At 37.1% G+C, this 18097-nt stretch overlaps 1 protein-coding gene across 1 annotated transcript in view; it reads right to left on the reverse strand.

The window, feature by feature from the left end:
* The window catches only part of ARID4A (AT-rich interaction domain 4A), a 57139-nt gene that overhangs the window by 12579 nt on the left and 26463 nt on the right, over positions 1 to 18097 (reverse strand). Inside the window, exons 12-19 of the mRNA XM_074148499.1 lie at positions 10622 to 10694; positions 7961 to 8055; positions 7719 to 7816; positions 6333 to 6552; positions 4466 to 4716; positions 2486 to 2683; positions 1717 to 1801; positions 1333 to 1534 (exon numbers count right to left, since the gene is read on the reverse strand). Coding sequence (XP_074004600.1) covers positions 1333 to 1534; positions 1717 to 1801; positions 2486 to 2683; positions 4466 to 4716; positions 6333 to 6552; positions 7719 to 7816; positions 7961 to 8055; positions 10622 to 10694 — 1222 coding nt within the window. The remainder of the gene's footprint in view (positions 1 to 1332; positions 1535 to 1716; positions 1802 to 2485; positions 2684 to 4465; positions 4717 to 6332; positions 6553 to 7718; positions 7817 to 7960; positions 8056 to 10621; positions 10695 to 18097) is intronic.

Raw genomic sequence — 18097 nt, forward strand, 5'->3', positions numbered from 1 at the left:
CAGAAGTATTAATTGGTATGGAGTAAAATCCGTACCAAAACATTGTTTTGTTGTGTTGTTTGTTCACTGACTGGTTAAGTAGTGCAACAGACATCATCTACCTGGACTTATGCAAAGCTGTCCCACATGACATCCTGGCCTCAAAATTGGAAAGGTGTGAATTTGATGGATGGACCACTCAGTAGATCAGGAACTGGCTGGATGGCCGCACTCACAGGGTTGCGGTCAATGGCTCAATGTTCAAGCAGAAGCCAGTGTCGAGTGGTGTTCCTCAGCGGTCAGTACTGGGACCAGTGCTGTTTAACATCTTTGTCGGAGACATGGACAGTGCACCCTCAGCAAGTTTGCCGATGACACCAAGCTGTGTGGTCGACACACCGGGGGGAAGGGATGCCATCCAGAGGGACCTGGACAGGCATGAGAGGCGGGCCCATGTGAACCTCATGAAGTTCAACCAGGCCAAGTGCAAGGTCCTGCACCTGGGTCACAGCAATCCTGGGCACAAATACAGGTTGGGCAGAGAATTGACTGAGAGCAGCCCTGAGGAGAAGGACTTGGGAGTGCTCGTGGATAAGCTCAACATGAGCTGGCAGTGCACACTTGCAGCCCAGAAAGCCAACCGCACCCTGGGCTGCATCAAAAGAAGTGTGGCCAGCAGGTCGAGGGAGGTGATTCTACCCCTCTACTCTGCTCTCGTGAGACTCCACCTGGAGTACTGTGTCCAGCTCTGGAGTCCTCAGCACAGGAAGGACACGGACTGCTGAAACGGGTCCAGAGGAGGGCCACGAAAACGATCAGAGGTCTGGAGCACCTCTCCTGTGAGGACAGGCTGAGAGAGTTGGGGTTGTTCAGCCTGGAGAAGAGAAGGCTCCGGGGAGACCTTAGAGCAGCCTTCCAGTACCCTGAAGGGGGCTACAGAAAGGATGGGGAGGGACTCTTTATCAGAGAATGTAGTGATAGGAAAGGGGTAACGGTTTTAAACTGAAAGAGGGGAGATTTAGATTAGGTATTAGAAATAAATTCTTTACTGTGAGGGTGGTGAAGCACTGGAACAGGTTGCCCAGAGAAGCTGTGGATGCCCCTTCCCTGGAAGTGTTCAGGACCAGGCTGGATGGGGCTTTGAGCAACCTGCTCTAGGGGGAGGTGTCCCTGCCCAGGGCAGGGGGGTTGGAACTCAATGATCTTTAAGGTCCCTTCCAACTCTAACCATTCTACGATTCTAAGTAGGACTTTAATGCTCCTGACAGCACCGTGTTCATTGAAGTTGTCACATATTAATGCACTGCATTACATCACTGTTTACATGACAGAACACAAGTACACCAGATGTACCTTCTGTTCCATTTGGTAATGGTGAGGAATCTGACAAGTTGTTCCGTGCACTTCTGGCTCCCGATTTACCTTCGCTATTAGGCATTTTGGATAAACTGCAAGATGTGTTTGATGGAAGAGTAGATTTCAGAGGGGGTCGCCCACGCTTTGATTTTTGTTTCTCCTCATCCTTTTTCTCATCCTTTTCACTGTCATCTTTATTCTGAGGGCAAAACAATGAATTTTTATTAACGTGTTTCACTGCTGATTGTCAAACCTCTTCTTCTTTTACTTTACACTTCTATTAAAAAACTAGACTGTTGACTGGATAACCGTTTTGTTTTCTAAAGTAAGGACAGTGATAGTCATTAAGTAAGTTAAGAAACTTATTGAAATAACCATTACTTTTGTTTTTTTCTTCTGTTTTCTCTTTGGTCCTCCTTTGTCTACAGGCCAGATAATCCGATCAGCTTTCACCCATTCATCATATCTAAAAGTAAATAACAGCATACTGTTATCATTGCATATAAAGAAGTTGTTTGCAATATGAGGATTAAAAGACTGAGTTACAGACAATATTTATTAGGGAGAGGTAGGAAAGCAGAGCATATATTACAAACAGATGTGGTGTCTGGCATTACAATGATGAATTTCATTTCTAGTCCGTAAAAAGAAATTATGGGATAGGGGAACGGAGGTGCATTTGTGCTTTTCAGAATATCATCCAGTTTGTTGCTACAATTTTAAAACTTCTCCATTTTTTTTTTTCAATACAAGAGCAAATTTTGTTGCCAAAATATCAGTGCTTGATATACGTCATTGTAGATGTCTTCACTATTACCAATGACCCCCTTAAAAAAAAGTCTGATAGTGCTAGCACTAGCTGTCACAATAAATTACAGGGATACTCCTGTGAGAAGTCAGGATTACTGAACTGACAGACTGAAACTTGGAAACAGACAGTAAGTATATTCTGAGATTTCAATGCAATAGTGGCATACCATGAACAAAATTACTGACATTGAAAAGTGTAAGAGAGTCAGATCATGTTGATAATTCAATTTGGAGCCAACTCAGTGATCATCTTTCTCTTTTTTTTTCTTAAAAACAAAAATTCTTTTGCAAATAATCCTTTTAGAAAACAAATAAATGAAAGGCAATTTATTATCCTCACCTTACATTCCAACCGTAGTAATGAACTAAATATAAAACTTCTCCATCATCAATTTCTGTGCTTTTAATACTAGCTTCGTAAATTTTTTGAGTCTTTCCACGTCCATATTTTACTTTCACTTTGGTTCCAGTCAGGCAGGGTTCTGCATCCTCCTCATCCTCTTCACCTTCTGATTCTCCTTTGTTCTCAATTTCCTCCCTGCAGTAAAGTGTATTTAAAATACCCACTAATTATTGACAATCAAAGTTTTAACATTTAACCAGTATAGCCAAGATACTACAAAAGAAAAAAGTTGCAAGAAAAAAATTTCTCATTTTCTGCGTCCTGCACTACCTCCAGCTTGGACACACCTTTTAAAATCAAGAACAGGACTTAGAATAGGGATAAGTGCCAAAAACATCCAGAAAAATTACATTTTAAATGCAATTTATTAGATGTACAACTACCTCAAAGCTTAAAGATTATTTTTTAATGAACATTTTGATAATATAAGAAGAGGAATAAATTAACTTGGTGTCTAGCACCCAAGTAAGATAGGAAGAACTAAATTCAGTTTTTAAAATAGACTTGATTTTAAAATAGACATGCTACTTTAAAAAAGTAATTCTATCTTCTACAGTTTGCTTAACAGGCTCCAGTTCACTAACTGCACATAAGTTTGAATCGCTATCACAGTGAACCTCTCATGGATACAAACACCATTCCATTGGAAAAAAAAATTGATTACATTGGTGTTTAACCAAGATTAAAAGTGTCTGCGCAGCTCTTATTAGCTATCGCTACCTATTATTATAGCTATATCTAATATTTAAATATTCTACTTAAACATATTTTCTAAACTACATTTTTAAACTACAACAACATAATTGTAAAGAATTACAAATCTAACCTATTTTTACCTATACTTCCCTCCCTATTTCAGGGTGAATTTAGCATAATGTAAAAGTTAAACTACAAAAAAGTCACCAACAAAGAAAATACTGAAGATGACTATGGTTTTGCTTTTAATGAAATACATTTGGTAGCCTTCAGTGAAACATAACTATCTTGTTGTGGCAAACAATTAAAATAAAGAGGACCAGCACCATCAGCACCATCGTTTAATGCCTTAGTCATCTGACATACCTCCGCAACCTGCTGCACACCTGACACTGTACCTTCATTTGAGGCATTTCTGCACTACAAGATTTTTTTTTCGGACCGCCCCGCAACACTTTCTTTAAAATAACTGTTCTTCCCACTCCTCAAGGCTCTTTAGTGGAAAATATGCAATACCCTTATCAGGCTTTATTCAGTATCAACTTGTGTCCGCATCACTTAGCCACATGGACAAGAAAAACTAGGTAGGAAAGCCAAAAGGCAAGATACTGCCCTTCACCACAGCCAAACTTAGCTAAGAAGAGGTCTGCTGTGTTAATAAACCAGTCCCCTGCTCACAACTCATTTGTAACCAGGACTATAAATCCGATTCAACTTGTCAAGCTTAGTCTGGATCCTATTTTGCCCTCTGCCCTTCCCTGTCTCTCTATCCCCTCCTCTTCAACCTACCTCTAGGTTTCATTCAAACTCCCTCTTTCATTCTCCTTTACTTTATTAGCTGATCCCCTTCCTGCCTACAATACACCACGTAACAACAAAAACAAGCAAGCTGTAGGTTCATCAGCCATCACTAAGCACTTAAAAAAAAGCATGGGAGAAGAGGGACTCTCTTTTCCATTTATATTTCAACTTCCCAGAACAACAACAACCAAGTGAAAACCACTGTCTGGCATCTACCAGAAAAAGATGCTTTCATAAAGTACAGCAGGCTCTTAGAAGCCTGAAATAATTTTCCCCTCCCTGTCTGGCTAAGTGAATTAGGTCCCTGATTTCCACATTTTAGTTGCTAAGATCTCCAACTTGTGTATACTCCTGCTTGGAGCACAGCTCAATCATGACACAGACATACTCATAAGAAAGCAATTACAGGTTAATATTTACCTCTCCCTCTGCTTCTCTTCCTCTTCATCTGACTCTTTATCAGAATCCTCCTGTTTTTTAAATTTTTTCTCTTTTTGCTTTGGTGTATTTTTTCTCCCTAGTGGAGTTTCATTTTCTTTCTTTTCTGCATTCTCAGGTGTTTCCTCTATATCTTTGTTTTCTTTGTTACTGTCTTTTATTTTTTCTTGTGTTTTATCTTCTTCACTATCTTTTTTAGCAGGAGTTGCATCACGGGCAAGTCTTCTTCGTCCCTAGAGCAGAAATAAGATCAGTTTAATGACTCTTGTCAATTGTTCTCGGCATAACTTCTCCAAACCTCAGCTAAAAGTGAAACATACTATTCCTGTACAGAAGAAACACTGGAGATAACACCAAAAAGCAAAATATTCTAAAATCTGAAGATAATAGCTAAAAGTCTTGTTATTGAGGAAAAAAGAAAAATAAAGCCATTCTGCTTGGAGACTGAGCTTCTGATCAACGTCTGGAGGATTTCAGGACATTTGTTTGAACCTGTAAGGTCTGTTGCCCTGATAGAAATGGCCAAAATGCCTTTGCTCAAGTACAGCAATAGCATTAATTAAGGTGCTTGTATAGGACTACTGAAAGAAGGCATCTTCCTTTCAGCATCTTCAGTCCTGATAGCCACCTGTCGATTTCACAGAACAGAAATTTGTCACCTTTAGAAAAACAGTTAAGTTTTGCATTTTTGAAAGGTACTTTGAGTAGCCAGACAATTGCTGTCTGGGACTATCTGCAACTGGTCTTGGGATCTAGTACAGGTTTACCATTTTACTATTAGAAGTCTCCTAATACGGTCATTGCTCTGTAATCAGAACATTTAAATGAATTATGCATTGACGTATTGTATGCATTATGAATGCATTAACATTATGAATGCAAGATTAATTATTTTGAAGCTATCCAAAGATTACAACAAATTAACAACAAAGCTAATGTCATGCCTGGAAGTCCATCAAGGCTGATATAGCTTGGAAAAACCACTTGCAGTTAGATAGAAATATAGTATGTAATACAAATCTAAACTTACATTTACATTATGTCATCTATTAGTTTAAAGGTCATATACTTCCTTGAAAAGTTGATTTGCAAGAATTACTTCAACAGAATTACATTTTAGTTGAACAGAATCCTTACAACTTTCAGAATTTAAAAAGCAGCAATTCCTTCTTCAGTAATCACGTTCTGTCAAGGAACACAAAATGTCCTTTTACCAGAATTAACAGGAGTGCTTCAGTCTCATATACAAATACCATAAAAGCATTCTTGTATTCTCCATCACATTCAGTATCCACTAGCTGATGGGTCACTGATCTTACCTATGGAACTACTAATACAACCCTGTAAAATTGCAGTGTTTCTTTTATTAAAAGAAAAGATACCATGATAAAAATCAACTTAGAGAATTGGGTCTTCCTTTGATTCTTAAAGCTGTAGCAGTCCCTTGATATTCCTGCTCCTTGCCAGAAAGCTCCACATTCCACGTGCCTGTGGAAATTCTCACCCACAACCAAGACTATCCTGCTGAGTTTCACTGTTCTGATGACACACAACTCTCAGTAGCTCTCAAGCCATCTCTGAATCAAAACATGCCTGACATGCAACACAACCTGAAAAAAACCCCATGGTTTAGAATATGAAGAAGTAAGCAAAACCGATTCTATTCACAGGTAGAACATAATCAACAGTTAACACCAACTCTGCATTCACAGAACGCTGTCCTGTGCTTGTACAAGTACGCCAATTCAAACATACAGTCACTCCACAAGGGAAAACTCATTATGTAAACCGTTCATTATACAAAGGGGTTTTGTTAAGTACTAAATAGAAATCAATTCAAACCACTTACCCTTGGGGATATTTCTTCCTTTTCACTTTCACTGCTGGAATAATTTTCTTCTGCTTCTTTTTTAACTTCTGCTGGGGGCATTTTTTGTTCCTCTTTTACACTTTCCTCCATTGGTTCCATGTGTTTCTGCATTTCTTCTACCACTTTCGGCTCATTGTGATGGATGGTCCTAAACTGAATGTTTGTAGAACGGCAGTATTCTTCAAAACCATAAAGATACCTATAGATACAAATAAAGTTTCATTTATATTTCATGTTTTATTTTCTATTTACTGAAGTGCATAAAAACTTTCTTTTCCTGCTCATAGAAAAGCAAGAGGAGCAGTAACTTCAGGAAAAAACTCCCCACAAACCAACAAAAACCAATGAATAAACAAACAAAAGCCAGAGAAGATTTTGAAATGAAACAATTATGCACACAAGTCAAATGGTGAAAAAGAACACACACAAGTGCCTTCCCACAAATTTAACTTCATCCCTGTCCAATTAAGAAATCATGACAGTAAAGCCTAAGAACACGTACGCTGCTTTGCAAACGCACAGTGACAGCTAAGATCAGCCTAGTGTGAATATGGGCATACAAACGAGTTACCACCTGGTAACAAACTGCCATGCACCAGCTGCCCGTGTGCACGCTCTAGTCCAATTACAGGTGAGCGAACTATGAACTAGTCAAAGAATAAATATGCAAGTTACAACATATAAATATATATATAAGAATAAATAATAAAAATAATCTTTATTTAGAAAATGGGCTTGAAAAGTGTCATTCCTAAAAGGTTTCCCTTTCAAAAGTTAAAACACAACCAAAAACCAGGGGTCAGAATGACAAGCAGTGATTTTACTACTTAATATGTCACACCCACCACAGCAATGTACAAATTTATGCCCTCAAGCCATTATTCTACAGATTCCACAAATATGATATTTAAATATGCAGTCTGAAACATGCCTATCTCTATCAACATTTTTCAGGAAGTTAAAGAGAGTGGTATAAAATTCTCCTCATTCCACGCAGCATCTGCAGACTGAGGACAGAGTCCATTCTTGTTAATCACCATAAATTGCAAAGCTGAATTTTCCAAAGCTTTTTTATAAGTTTTATTGTTCTACTCTGAAACGGCATTGTTTGCTAAAAATGAATGCTTCTTGATAAGAAAATGAGTGGAATTCTAATTATTAGAGCTACGGGAACTTATGCAGCCCTGAGCACTCCCTCCTTTACTCCAGCATTTCAGTCCTCAGCACTGGAAAATGCTCAGAACTGCTCAGTAGCTGAAGAACTAATTTTTCACTGAACTATCAAAACCTGCTTGAATATTGTACATGCTAATAAAAAAAAAAAAAGGGAAAAATGTTTTCACAGTTATACATATGAGAACTTACTTTCTATAAGCAGTTTTTACATTGTAGGAAGCAGCCGAGTTCAGAATAGGAATGCCAAGGTCCATATAAATTTGCTTCCATACAGCACCGCTCTCAATCTTTGGAGAAAAAAGAAAAAAAAAAAGGAAGTTTTCTGGTTTTGTTAATGAAGAACATTAAGGAATAACATCTAACACAGCCACAAGCTACAACCTTCAAGAATAGATAGACATATTTAGTTCAGGAAAACATCTGACACTTACACTGTCACACCCACCCTGCTGATATACCAGTCTAAAAAGTTTGAAGAGATTAAGGTCCTTGTAGCCCAGAACAGGTGGTTTATTGATAGGAGTACCTAAATAAAACAAAACCAGAAATAAAAAGTTAACACACAGAACAGCAAACTGCTTCTTCCACTCCTTTAGCACACATTTGATTACTTAATATCTTTCTACATCTTAAAATCTGTATTGAATAGTTCGAAGATATGTCACAAGTCAGTAGTTTCCAACCACCAATTTAGGCTTTACCCTTTTTTGAATGTATCACGTATTTCTTGGGGGTTTATTAGCATAGCGGCACCAACTGCTTGATAACTTATGATTTCTCTACCTCCTCTTCAGATTTGTGCAATAACCCCCATCCAATTGGCTGCATCCCACTGTTCCTCTCTTGAGCAGGGGACAGCTAAAATTGCAGTGAGCTCTCCAAGAACACCTGATGAATGCTGGAATATAGCAATGTGCTAAGAGATTAACTCAAAACACTGGTCTGAAAGGAATGGGGGAGAAGCAGAAATGCTGGATTAAAGAGGGACACACAGGCAGAATGTGAAAAAGCATAAAGCCCTAACAGGACATAAGCATTTGCAACAGTTTGCAAAAAGAAAGAACTCAGATGGGACAAGTGGCAATGATATAAAGAACAATAATTAACTGCAAAAGGAGAAACCAAAAGTGACTTGGGCAAGTGGCTGCGTATATAGACAGTATTCTTCCCAGCAAGGAATATCAAACCTCTTCCCTGCTGCTTCTCGTCTTCCTTCCTCTTCATGCAATTGTATTTGGAATCATTAAAATAATTTTATAGGACTTTGGGAATACTGTCACGATTACATGAATCAAAACATTCTTACTTGAGAGAACAAAACATAGAACAAATCTGGTGGGAACAGAAATCTTGCTATCAGGACAGAGGGGAAAAAACACCAAAAACATAGACAGGCAAGGGGAAAGACCCAGTCCCCCAAAAAGTCCTGTACATCAGTCAATCGACATACCACCTTAAAAAACAGTTTCGGGACCGAGTCTTCAAATTCAGTGCACACATACTTTCTTCTTTTGCCTCTACAAATCCCTGACATGATCCCTAATTGGTTTTAGTCTAAGAGTGCTTAAGAAAGGGAGTGAGGAAGGAGAAACACAGAAAAGAGGGAAGAATCAGGCTATTAGAAAAGAAAGAAAACTGTGGATTAGTCCAGCAGCACAGGGATTTCTTTTTCCCTGGCAGAGCCTCTTATTCCCCTCAAGGCAGGTTATTCTCCAGAAATGTTGGTTATACACAGGAGGCCTCAAAATTATATTGGATGAACTCCAGTATATTTTGCTATAACGCAGGATCAATTTCTAAAACTGTGATAAGAACTGGCAATATTGGAAAGTCTTGGTACTGTTCTTGGAACTGACCACGCTTCTGTGGTCTAGAACACACCTTGTTAACAGGGATGCAGAGCCTCTTTTACAAAGGTAACTTGATTTCCTCCCTCGCCCCCCAGTTTTAAAACCCAAGAAAAAAGGAAAGGGGGAATATTCAGACACTACATGCACTTCACGTTTTACTCTTAGCTCTGGTTATTTTAAATTCAAGTACATCAATATTTGCTGTACTATATGCTGCTACAGAAATATCATTCAGGTAAATCTTGTCAAGGAAAAAGAAAGAAAGAAAAAAAAAAGGCAGCAGTTGCACTTGTGATCTACCTCCACCAATGTTATTGCAGGATTAACACAATATTCAAACTGAAATAGCAAGTTCATGACTAAGATGAATAAACCAAATTTACTCAGAGATAAAACTCTTTCCAGGCTTAAATGTATTTAACAGGGGGAAAAAAAAAAAAAAAAAAAAAAAAGAAAAGAAAAAAAAGGGGCAGGGTGTGCAGCCAAGGAACAGTGTCCATTTTAGTGTCATTCTCATTACAACTGCAAACGTGAACAGCTTATGCAATAACAGTTCCCCCAAGTCAGCAGGTATATCCTGCTCTAATATACATAGTGCATGCTTTTCCAATACACATCTTATGCTAGGAGTTTAACTGTTCCAATTTATAACAGTCTTGCCTAATTCTGTAAAGAAAGACATTTAAAATATGTTATTTTTCTTGTTCTAGCTACTGGACAAAGTAGAATCTTTAAGTTGTCTCTTCAGGTGAGTATCACTGCTACATCTGTGTATTATTAAGAGAGTTCTGCAAGGAGACTTGAAGATGGCACATCTCCCATTCTCTGCTGGTTGAATTTCACCACTCATGAGTAGCCTCCTCAGGTTCCAGCCTGAGATTAACAGCAGCAGAGGTCCCAGCAATGGCTGTCACAACAAGAAGTCAACCAAGAGCTTATTTAACAGGGATTGTTAACATCACAAAGGTTTTGTGAAAGCAAAACAGAAAAAGAGCACCTCAGAGAGGATTTTGGTTTCCTTGGTGCACTGCGCTTCCAAGTACTGGAAGCAGACCTGCCCCATGTGAAAATGGGTAGAAATGTTTTTCCTTGCACCAGAGATTAGCTGTTATCCTTTTTCACTGATGTGACAATATGCTCGTAACACCCATACATTTAAAAGCAATTTTTAGAAGCCATTAAAAAAGTGGACTAGAGATTAAATAAGATTTAAAAAGAAAAAAACATTAAATTCAGCGTTACCTCTGTCTTCCATAAACTTGTAAAGCTGTTGGAGGAAGTTGTCCCTCTCTTCAGGATCAAGCTCTTCCTCAGGCTGTCAAAACAAATGTAGTCATAATGAAAACATAAGATATGCAAAGTAACAGTTTATTTGTACAAAAGCCTAACAGTAAGAGCTAAACCCAAGCCATTTCCCATTTGGCCATGCACCCGTATAATGGTGAAATATGCAGAAAACAAAATTTACTCAGGAGACCGAAGCACACACCTCAGGAGGAGAAAAAGAAATGCGTATCAGAGAAAGCCTCAATCCATGACAAAAAGAATTTTGAGAATGGACCCTCAAAATGAAAACACTCATATACGTAATGTATTGTTATAGTACAGAAAAGGTTTGTTATTTACAAGACTGAAGCAATTCACAAGAACTCTAGGGTTTTTTGTTTGTTTTTTGTTTGTTTGGGTTTGTGGGGTTTTATTTTTGTTTAACTAATCTTCCTTACCCCAACTACAGCTAAAGTTGCAGAACAATTCTTTCTCCAACTGTTCCTGTTTTTGATGCTGCAGACAATGTTCATTTTGTGATTAAGCTCCAATGCTCGACTGCAGCTCATATTTGGAAACACTTTTAGAGTCACTTCCATAATCGCCTGAATACAGATTCCCATAATTTATTATTATTAATTCCTTAGTTTTATCTTTACAATTTCAAGCCTCAGAGATAAACACGTAGGAACTTCATGGTAAGCAGTCCACAGCATAAAATAAAGGCGTTTTTTTATTTGGGTGGAAAGAAATGAAAATAAAGTAAATTTATTGGAGTGTGGGGGAGAGGAAATAATGTCTACATATCAACATATACTTCACGGAATTCTGAGATTCTAGCAGAGAAAAATAAAATAAAATAAAATAAAATAAAATAAAATAAAATAAAATAAAATAAAATAAAATAAAATAAAATAAAATAAAATAAAATAAAATAAAATAAAATAAAATAAAATAAAATAAAATATAAAATAAAATATAAAATAAAATATAAAATAAAATATAAAATAAAATATAAAATAAAATATAAAATAAAATATAAAATAAAATAAAATATTTTCCCTGCAATGCTTTACACATGCCCCTTTCTTCCTGCCAGCCTGGCAATCATAGGGCTTGCTGGTAAGGCAGTTTGCACAACGAAGACTGCAGCTGTCTTGAAGAAAAGACATACAGTATGTGTCAAAAGAATCTTATTACATTATTAAAAATAACAGAAAAGTCACAAGCAGCTCCAGAAGGAAACCGGAACAGCAATTTCTATTTCAGTCATCTCCGCATTCTGTAAACTTTAATCTTCAATGCAGGAAGATAGGCATTGAAATGCGAATGTATATGCTACTGATCTGTTAACCAGAAAGCAATTTTCCCAGCATCAGAATGAATTTCAGCCCTGTCTCCTTCAGTGAATTCTGAGCTTCAAAGCCCAACAGGGTTCACCTACAATCAGGTAGAGACAGCATCTGTCTCTTATTATCCTATTTTTTCTTGGGAAATAATTGGAGGAAATTAAATGAATAATCACAACATTGTACAGTATCAGTTAACACTTGCTCGTACTGCATATTATAGGGATTATATAAAGATAAACAGTTATCTGTCAAATTATTATGTTCTTCCACGTTAACAAATGAATTATTGCTATAGAAACCACAGCTTTTTTCTCTCCATCTAGATTGTGAACCAACTTCAAGATCGAGAAATTTCTACCATCTACTGTAATGTTTATAGATTAAAGGCAATACGACTCAAATTAGGCAAAGTAAATATATCTAAGTAACAGTAAACATTCAGAAATATTTCAGAATAGTGGAATTCAAATAATTTTTTTTTATGTGTCAAACCAGAACTGTAGGTCGGAACAGCAGAAATATAGGTTAGAATTAGCACTCTTGCAGAGAGAATGTTAAGAATTTCACTGATACCAAGTATTTTCAGCTGAAGAAAAGAAAAAGGAAAGATGAAAAGCTTTTACATGCTTACAGGATCGGGGCATCAAACCTGACTGCAATATTCATCCACCTATGAGAGACATCCTGAACCCTGTACCTACTTCTCTGTTGATGGTATATGACCTAGGATGCCACCCCTTGACAAAGAGAGCCTGAACCACGCCTGGTATGAATGCCAGGGCAGACATCAAATCCTTCTGATAGGTGACTTGAATAAGACCTGAATAATTGTCACCAAGGAATAAATAATGTATCAGCTATTTCAAAGTCTTTTTTTTTTTTTTTTTTTGCTACTGGCCAAAATGAGAAAGACCAACCCTTCATGGATATGCTTACTGCAACATTAAGATACATGGATTTTTGTAAAAGGTCATTTTCATCAAGATTTTGTATTTGTAACTGGACATAATGAATTTGCAGGAGTGTCTACTGTTCTGAGTTAGAGTTGAGTTTTATTTTAAATACATCAACCATCACCTAAGCTGCTGCATCAGCAACCTTAAAAGCTGCACCCAAAGCAAACACCTGAGAAATGTTGATGCCACAACTTGCCATCAGCATCACTGGAGAGCTAAAATTCCCAGTACCTCTCTTCAGCAGGCACCAGGGCGACACTACTACCCTCCAAACCTCACTTCTCCTCTCCAGACACTTATGCCCATTTTAGACTGGGGATAAAGTAAGTTCACAGAAACAGTTCTTCAAAATCAGTTCTCTTAAAGAGAGTTCTGTCTCTCCATTTCATTTTTTTCCTATACTGGTGATGCAAAAAAGGGAGACTGTAGCCAAAGATAAGTCCAAGTGAGAGGCAAAACAATATGAAAATTTTAAGTGGCAGGAGTTCAAAATTGAGACCTCTGCTGTTCATCCAATACCCATAAATAAATGCCACACAAGAAAATGTTGGTCTTTTTTTTGTCTCAGGGTGAGAGGCTGAATTTCATTAAAAAGAATCTCCAAGATGCCCTTTTTTGCTTATAATTAAAAAGCTGAAATTTTATGGGCTTGAGATTTTTTTTTCCTCCTTTCTGATTAGCAGGTCACATCAGTTAGAGAATATTGTAAACAGTAAAACATTGAAATCAACAACGAATACAGGATCTCTGTATAAGGGACATACTCCTTTCCCAACTCAATTTTTTATTGCCTTCCAAGTAATAACAGCAATTTTCAAGTATTTTGTAAAACTATTTTGAGAATAACAACCAGCAAATAAGCATAACACAAAACCCACAGAAATTTGTAAAAAACTAGTAACCGCCTTTGCTTCATTTGGTTTCAAGCCACTTCATTCACCATGAGTTTTGACTCTGGTTTTAGCACGATTTTAAACAAGAATATAGCTCTGTTATCCTGACTCATTGTTTCCTCTACAGAAAGATGTTAAAAGTTTCTGTGGATGATAGCCTGTAGAGCTGAGTGGGAGCACAAGGATTAAATAGTTTATTTTACAAAATAAAGAACGAATCTCTACTTACAAGCATGTATACCATATACTAAATCAATACAGGGCTAAGATACCAGGGGCAGATCTTTTATGTTATTGACTTACAATACCATAAGCTCTTCTATAAATAAACGCAAGCTAAGAGGAAGAACAATGTATACAGGATTTCGAGTTCAGAAGAGTATACGATCAAGACAATTAATCTGCCAGAATTACAGTTAACATAATTTTGTTGCTTTAGTATACTTAAATGCGTTTTCATCACTTGCACACTTGCTTTCTGATGCCAAGTTTGAACACTAATTAACGACATTTTAAAAATTAAACTGATCGCAACAAGTTAACAGCTTTACACCACGTGGAGATGAGACTGGTCTTAAAATGTTAATTTCTACCAATAAGAACCAGGAATTCAACCATCCTCAACAATGACTTACTCTAGAGCTATGCCTCAGTTTGCAACTTCTTTGCTCCTCTTTGAGGAATATTCTGAGAATACCTGTTAGCATAAAATTGTGAGCAAGAAAGTCTTTGTAAAGAACATTTGTGCATGGCATGACGTAGGCTTCACAGTAGTCAAAACTCCTACAAATACACGCATCATGAGAAGGATGATTAGCTAATCAATGTTTAGGTATTTTTTAAAGGCTATTCTGCATATTACACATCACAGCTGCTTATGGATTTTTTTACATGTGTAAATAAACCACTTGTTTCTGGATACCATGCTTCATTAACTTTGAAATTACTGTATTCCTGTGCTTAATTTTTAGAGTCAGCTTTCTCTTGTTATCTTAAAATACTCATAGGTTGCAACAGAAATGGAAAAGTTAGGTCTCATTTTATGTGGTCTCCCACAGACACTTAGAGAAAAGACTACATGGGAAACAACACCCACTTTGAAGCAAAATGTAAATATTATAATAGATTACTACTGATCATTTGTAGGAATCTCAATCCTCCTAACACACATCCCTGGATTTCATATACTCATCGTTCCTTTATGAACTTAGTGCTAATAAAATATATGGTGACGACTTATCACGAGAACTAAAATCCTTCCTTATTTGCAGAACAGGTACATTAAAAAATGCTTCTGGCACTTTCACTGCTCAACTACGTAAAGCAACTCTGACCGATGTTTCTTGATGCTATTGTGATGCAAGAACCTAAAAACTTTAAATGAATGCACACTATTAAACATACTACAGATACATCCTTCTGGTGATCATCAAAATGAAGACTAAGAGGAAATTCCTCTACACCTGGAGGTGATAAAACTCTTTCTTCAATGAGGCATGGAGATCAGATAGCTAGAATTTTTTTCAGGAGACTTTTCTTGCATGTTTGATTGCAGGGCTGAGGGGGGGGGTGAGGGAGCTGGAGGGAGACAGGGGAAGTTAAAGAACAAGGAATTGCTCTTAAAGTGATATAGATAAGGTGGAAGAGTCTCTCAAAGATGGTGCTATAACCAATTCTACAGGTAAGATAGAAATCCCTTTTTCTAGCTCTTTATACTATCAAAAGATACAATTTGGAAACTTGCAAAATTCAAACTCTAAAGAACAAATTCCTTACTTTTATGCTGATCTTATGTGAATGTATCTATTAAGAACACATACTGAAAATATAGTTCAAAAAACTGCATGTTAAAATCTTGATTCTTTTGGAATCAGAACAGCCTACAGGGAGACTGAGAGGCAAAACCAAATGCTGCCTCTGCGTTCCCTAGTAAAACGGGGAGTATTTGACTATTTAATCCTGAGAAACAAGTAAGTATTATTTCTTCCCTGACAGAACTTAAATACAAGCAAATACAACAGTATTTATAATCTAATTTCTAATAAAAAAAAATAATAAGATAATGTTCCAAAAATCTTCTGTTTCTACGTGGTGATACTGGAGTTTAGTTTCTCTTTCCTTTTAGTTGCAGTGCATTCTTTGACTGCCAAATGTACCCTCAAAACACAGTTAGTTCTCTTACTCTGACATGTTGAAAACTGGGTAAGAACCAAAAGCAATATCCAGATTTTTATGTGGATTCAAACAAATTGTGTGATTCTTTAAAATTTTCATTTGATAAAGAATTTTTTTCTCCTCATTTTTTCACTTCTTGTGACACAAGCAGCGCATGGTCTGTTATTCAAACCTCACATTGAGAATGAAAAGTAATCCTGAGTTGCACCATATATTGCAATAATTATTGCCAAAAATCCAACAATTTGAACATACTGAGCAACTCAATGGAACACAAGCCCTGTTAAAGTCAGTGACAAGCAGTTTCCACATTTTCCTCCTTCATAGTCAACTCTGGACCACATAAGCGAGGTACCACTAACGAGGAGGATTAGCATCTCGCCACCCACCATACTAGTTCCCACTTCTTAGCTTACAAAAGCCATCAAAGAAGAACCATGTAAAGCCTGGAAACCCTGTTGTACCAATTCTACCATACTCTTTAAGACGTCATGAAAAGCAGCACAATTACAGAGACAGTCTCTGTCAAAACAAAGTTACAGACTTTAACCAAGCTACTGGAAAAACAGTAGGATCTATTATCCCCAGCTACAGTAGGTCTCTCTGCTCCATTACCATTATAAAAGATCCTACTTCAGAAAATTAGGATCCTTCCCATACCCAAAACTAGACTGACTTAACACTCTCATTACATATGAAGTAGATCTGTGTCCATTTCATTGATTTAATGAAGGCCTATCATGTCTGGTCAGCAGCTGGCCAGTCCTTGACAGCAAAGCTGCTGTGCATTTCAGAAGATAGAGGGATGGGGGGAGGTAATTTTTAAAATCTTCCTCCCATCTCCAGTAATACAACAATTGGCAGTTCTAAAACAAAAGGTCCACTGAGAATATTCTAGCTGAGGATGGACAGAAGCTATTTTGACCTTGATTAACAAAGGAGAAACTCTACAAAATGTACAAAATGCAAGAATTGAGAAATTCAACATTTCTAGTCAAATAAACCCAAAGCAGTATCATACACTTGTCAATTCTCTCTGCAACCAGTATTACTGCCTTTCTAAGGGAAAACAGAAATTATGATAAATTCCCTAAATGCTCTCTAATTGTACTATCTAGCATGGCCTACAATTAGAATATGTATAGTAACAGTTGAATCGGGAATTTAATGGGCCAGAATGACAGTTCTGCTCTAACGTAATCTAAAAAGATTAATATCTATCCTCTGTTACATAGCTTCAGCATGAAGATGCTCACCGTATTTTCACATGTCTACTTGTCACCTGGAAATAATGGATTCTACAGCTCTTCCTACCAGCACATCTACTTCTCTGCAATCCTTTGCTCCACTACTCTACATTTAGACTATTCCTTAAAAATAATCTCTATTTATTTTACAATAATGCCTTTTTTCTTTTAAACCACCAAGCTCCCTCCTCCCCCTTCTTTGTTTGAAACACACAGCACTTTTCTGTGATAGCCATGAGAAATGATATTAAAAATGGATACTAGAAAACTAGTATAGCAATCCTTGATTTTTAGTGACTGATAGTCTGCAATTAACCAACGTTAATACAAAGAGACCAATACAGACTGCAACAGTTCACACCCTGCAAAATGTGGCCTATTCAGTCCTTTTCACTGCTAACAGAGGAAAAAACCCAGAAGAATTTATATTCTGCGCACATTCATCCTTATATTTATCTAATCATACCATTATTCTCATACAGACACCTACTCCATTTTCCAGAACACTGTTCTCAAGGCATAAAATTAACATGTAAAAATAGAGTCTTATTGTCTTTTTTTTTTTTTTTTTCAACCAGGAAAGATCTACCCTGGCTGCATGTTCCACCAGACAGTTTCCCACATCAGAAATCCAAGTCAAATCCGCATTTTTAACAACCATGCTAACATTATAGATTAAAACACAGAATGCTTACCTAGGAGCTGCATTCTTTCAAAGGTAAAATGGTTTTACTTCCCTTCTATCTAGTCTGCCCACTGCCTGGACATATTTCAGCCTGACTTCCAAATATTTGCTGCTTTTCTCTCTCCCTGCACGGCATCCGCAGTT

Source organism: Numenius arquata, chromosome 6 (assembly GCF_964106895.1).
Source record: "Numenius arquata chromosome 6, bNumArq3.hap1.1, whole genome shotgun sequence".
Lineage (NCBI taxonomy): Eukaryota > Metazoa > Chordata > Aves > Charadriiformes > Scolopacidae > Numenius > Numenius arquata.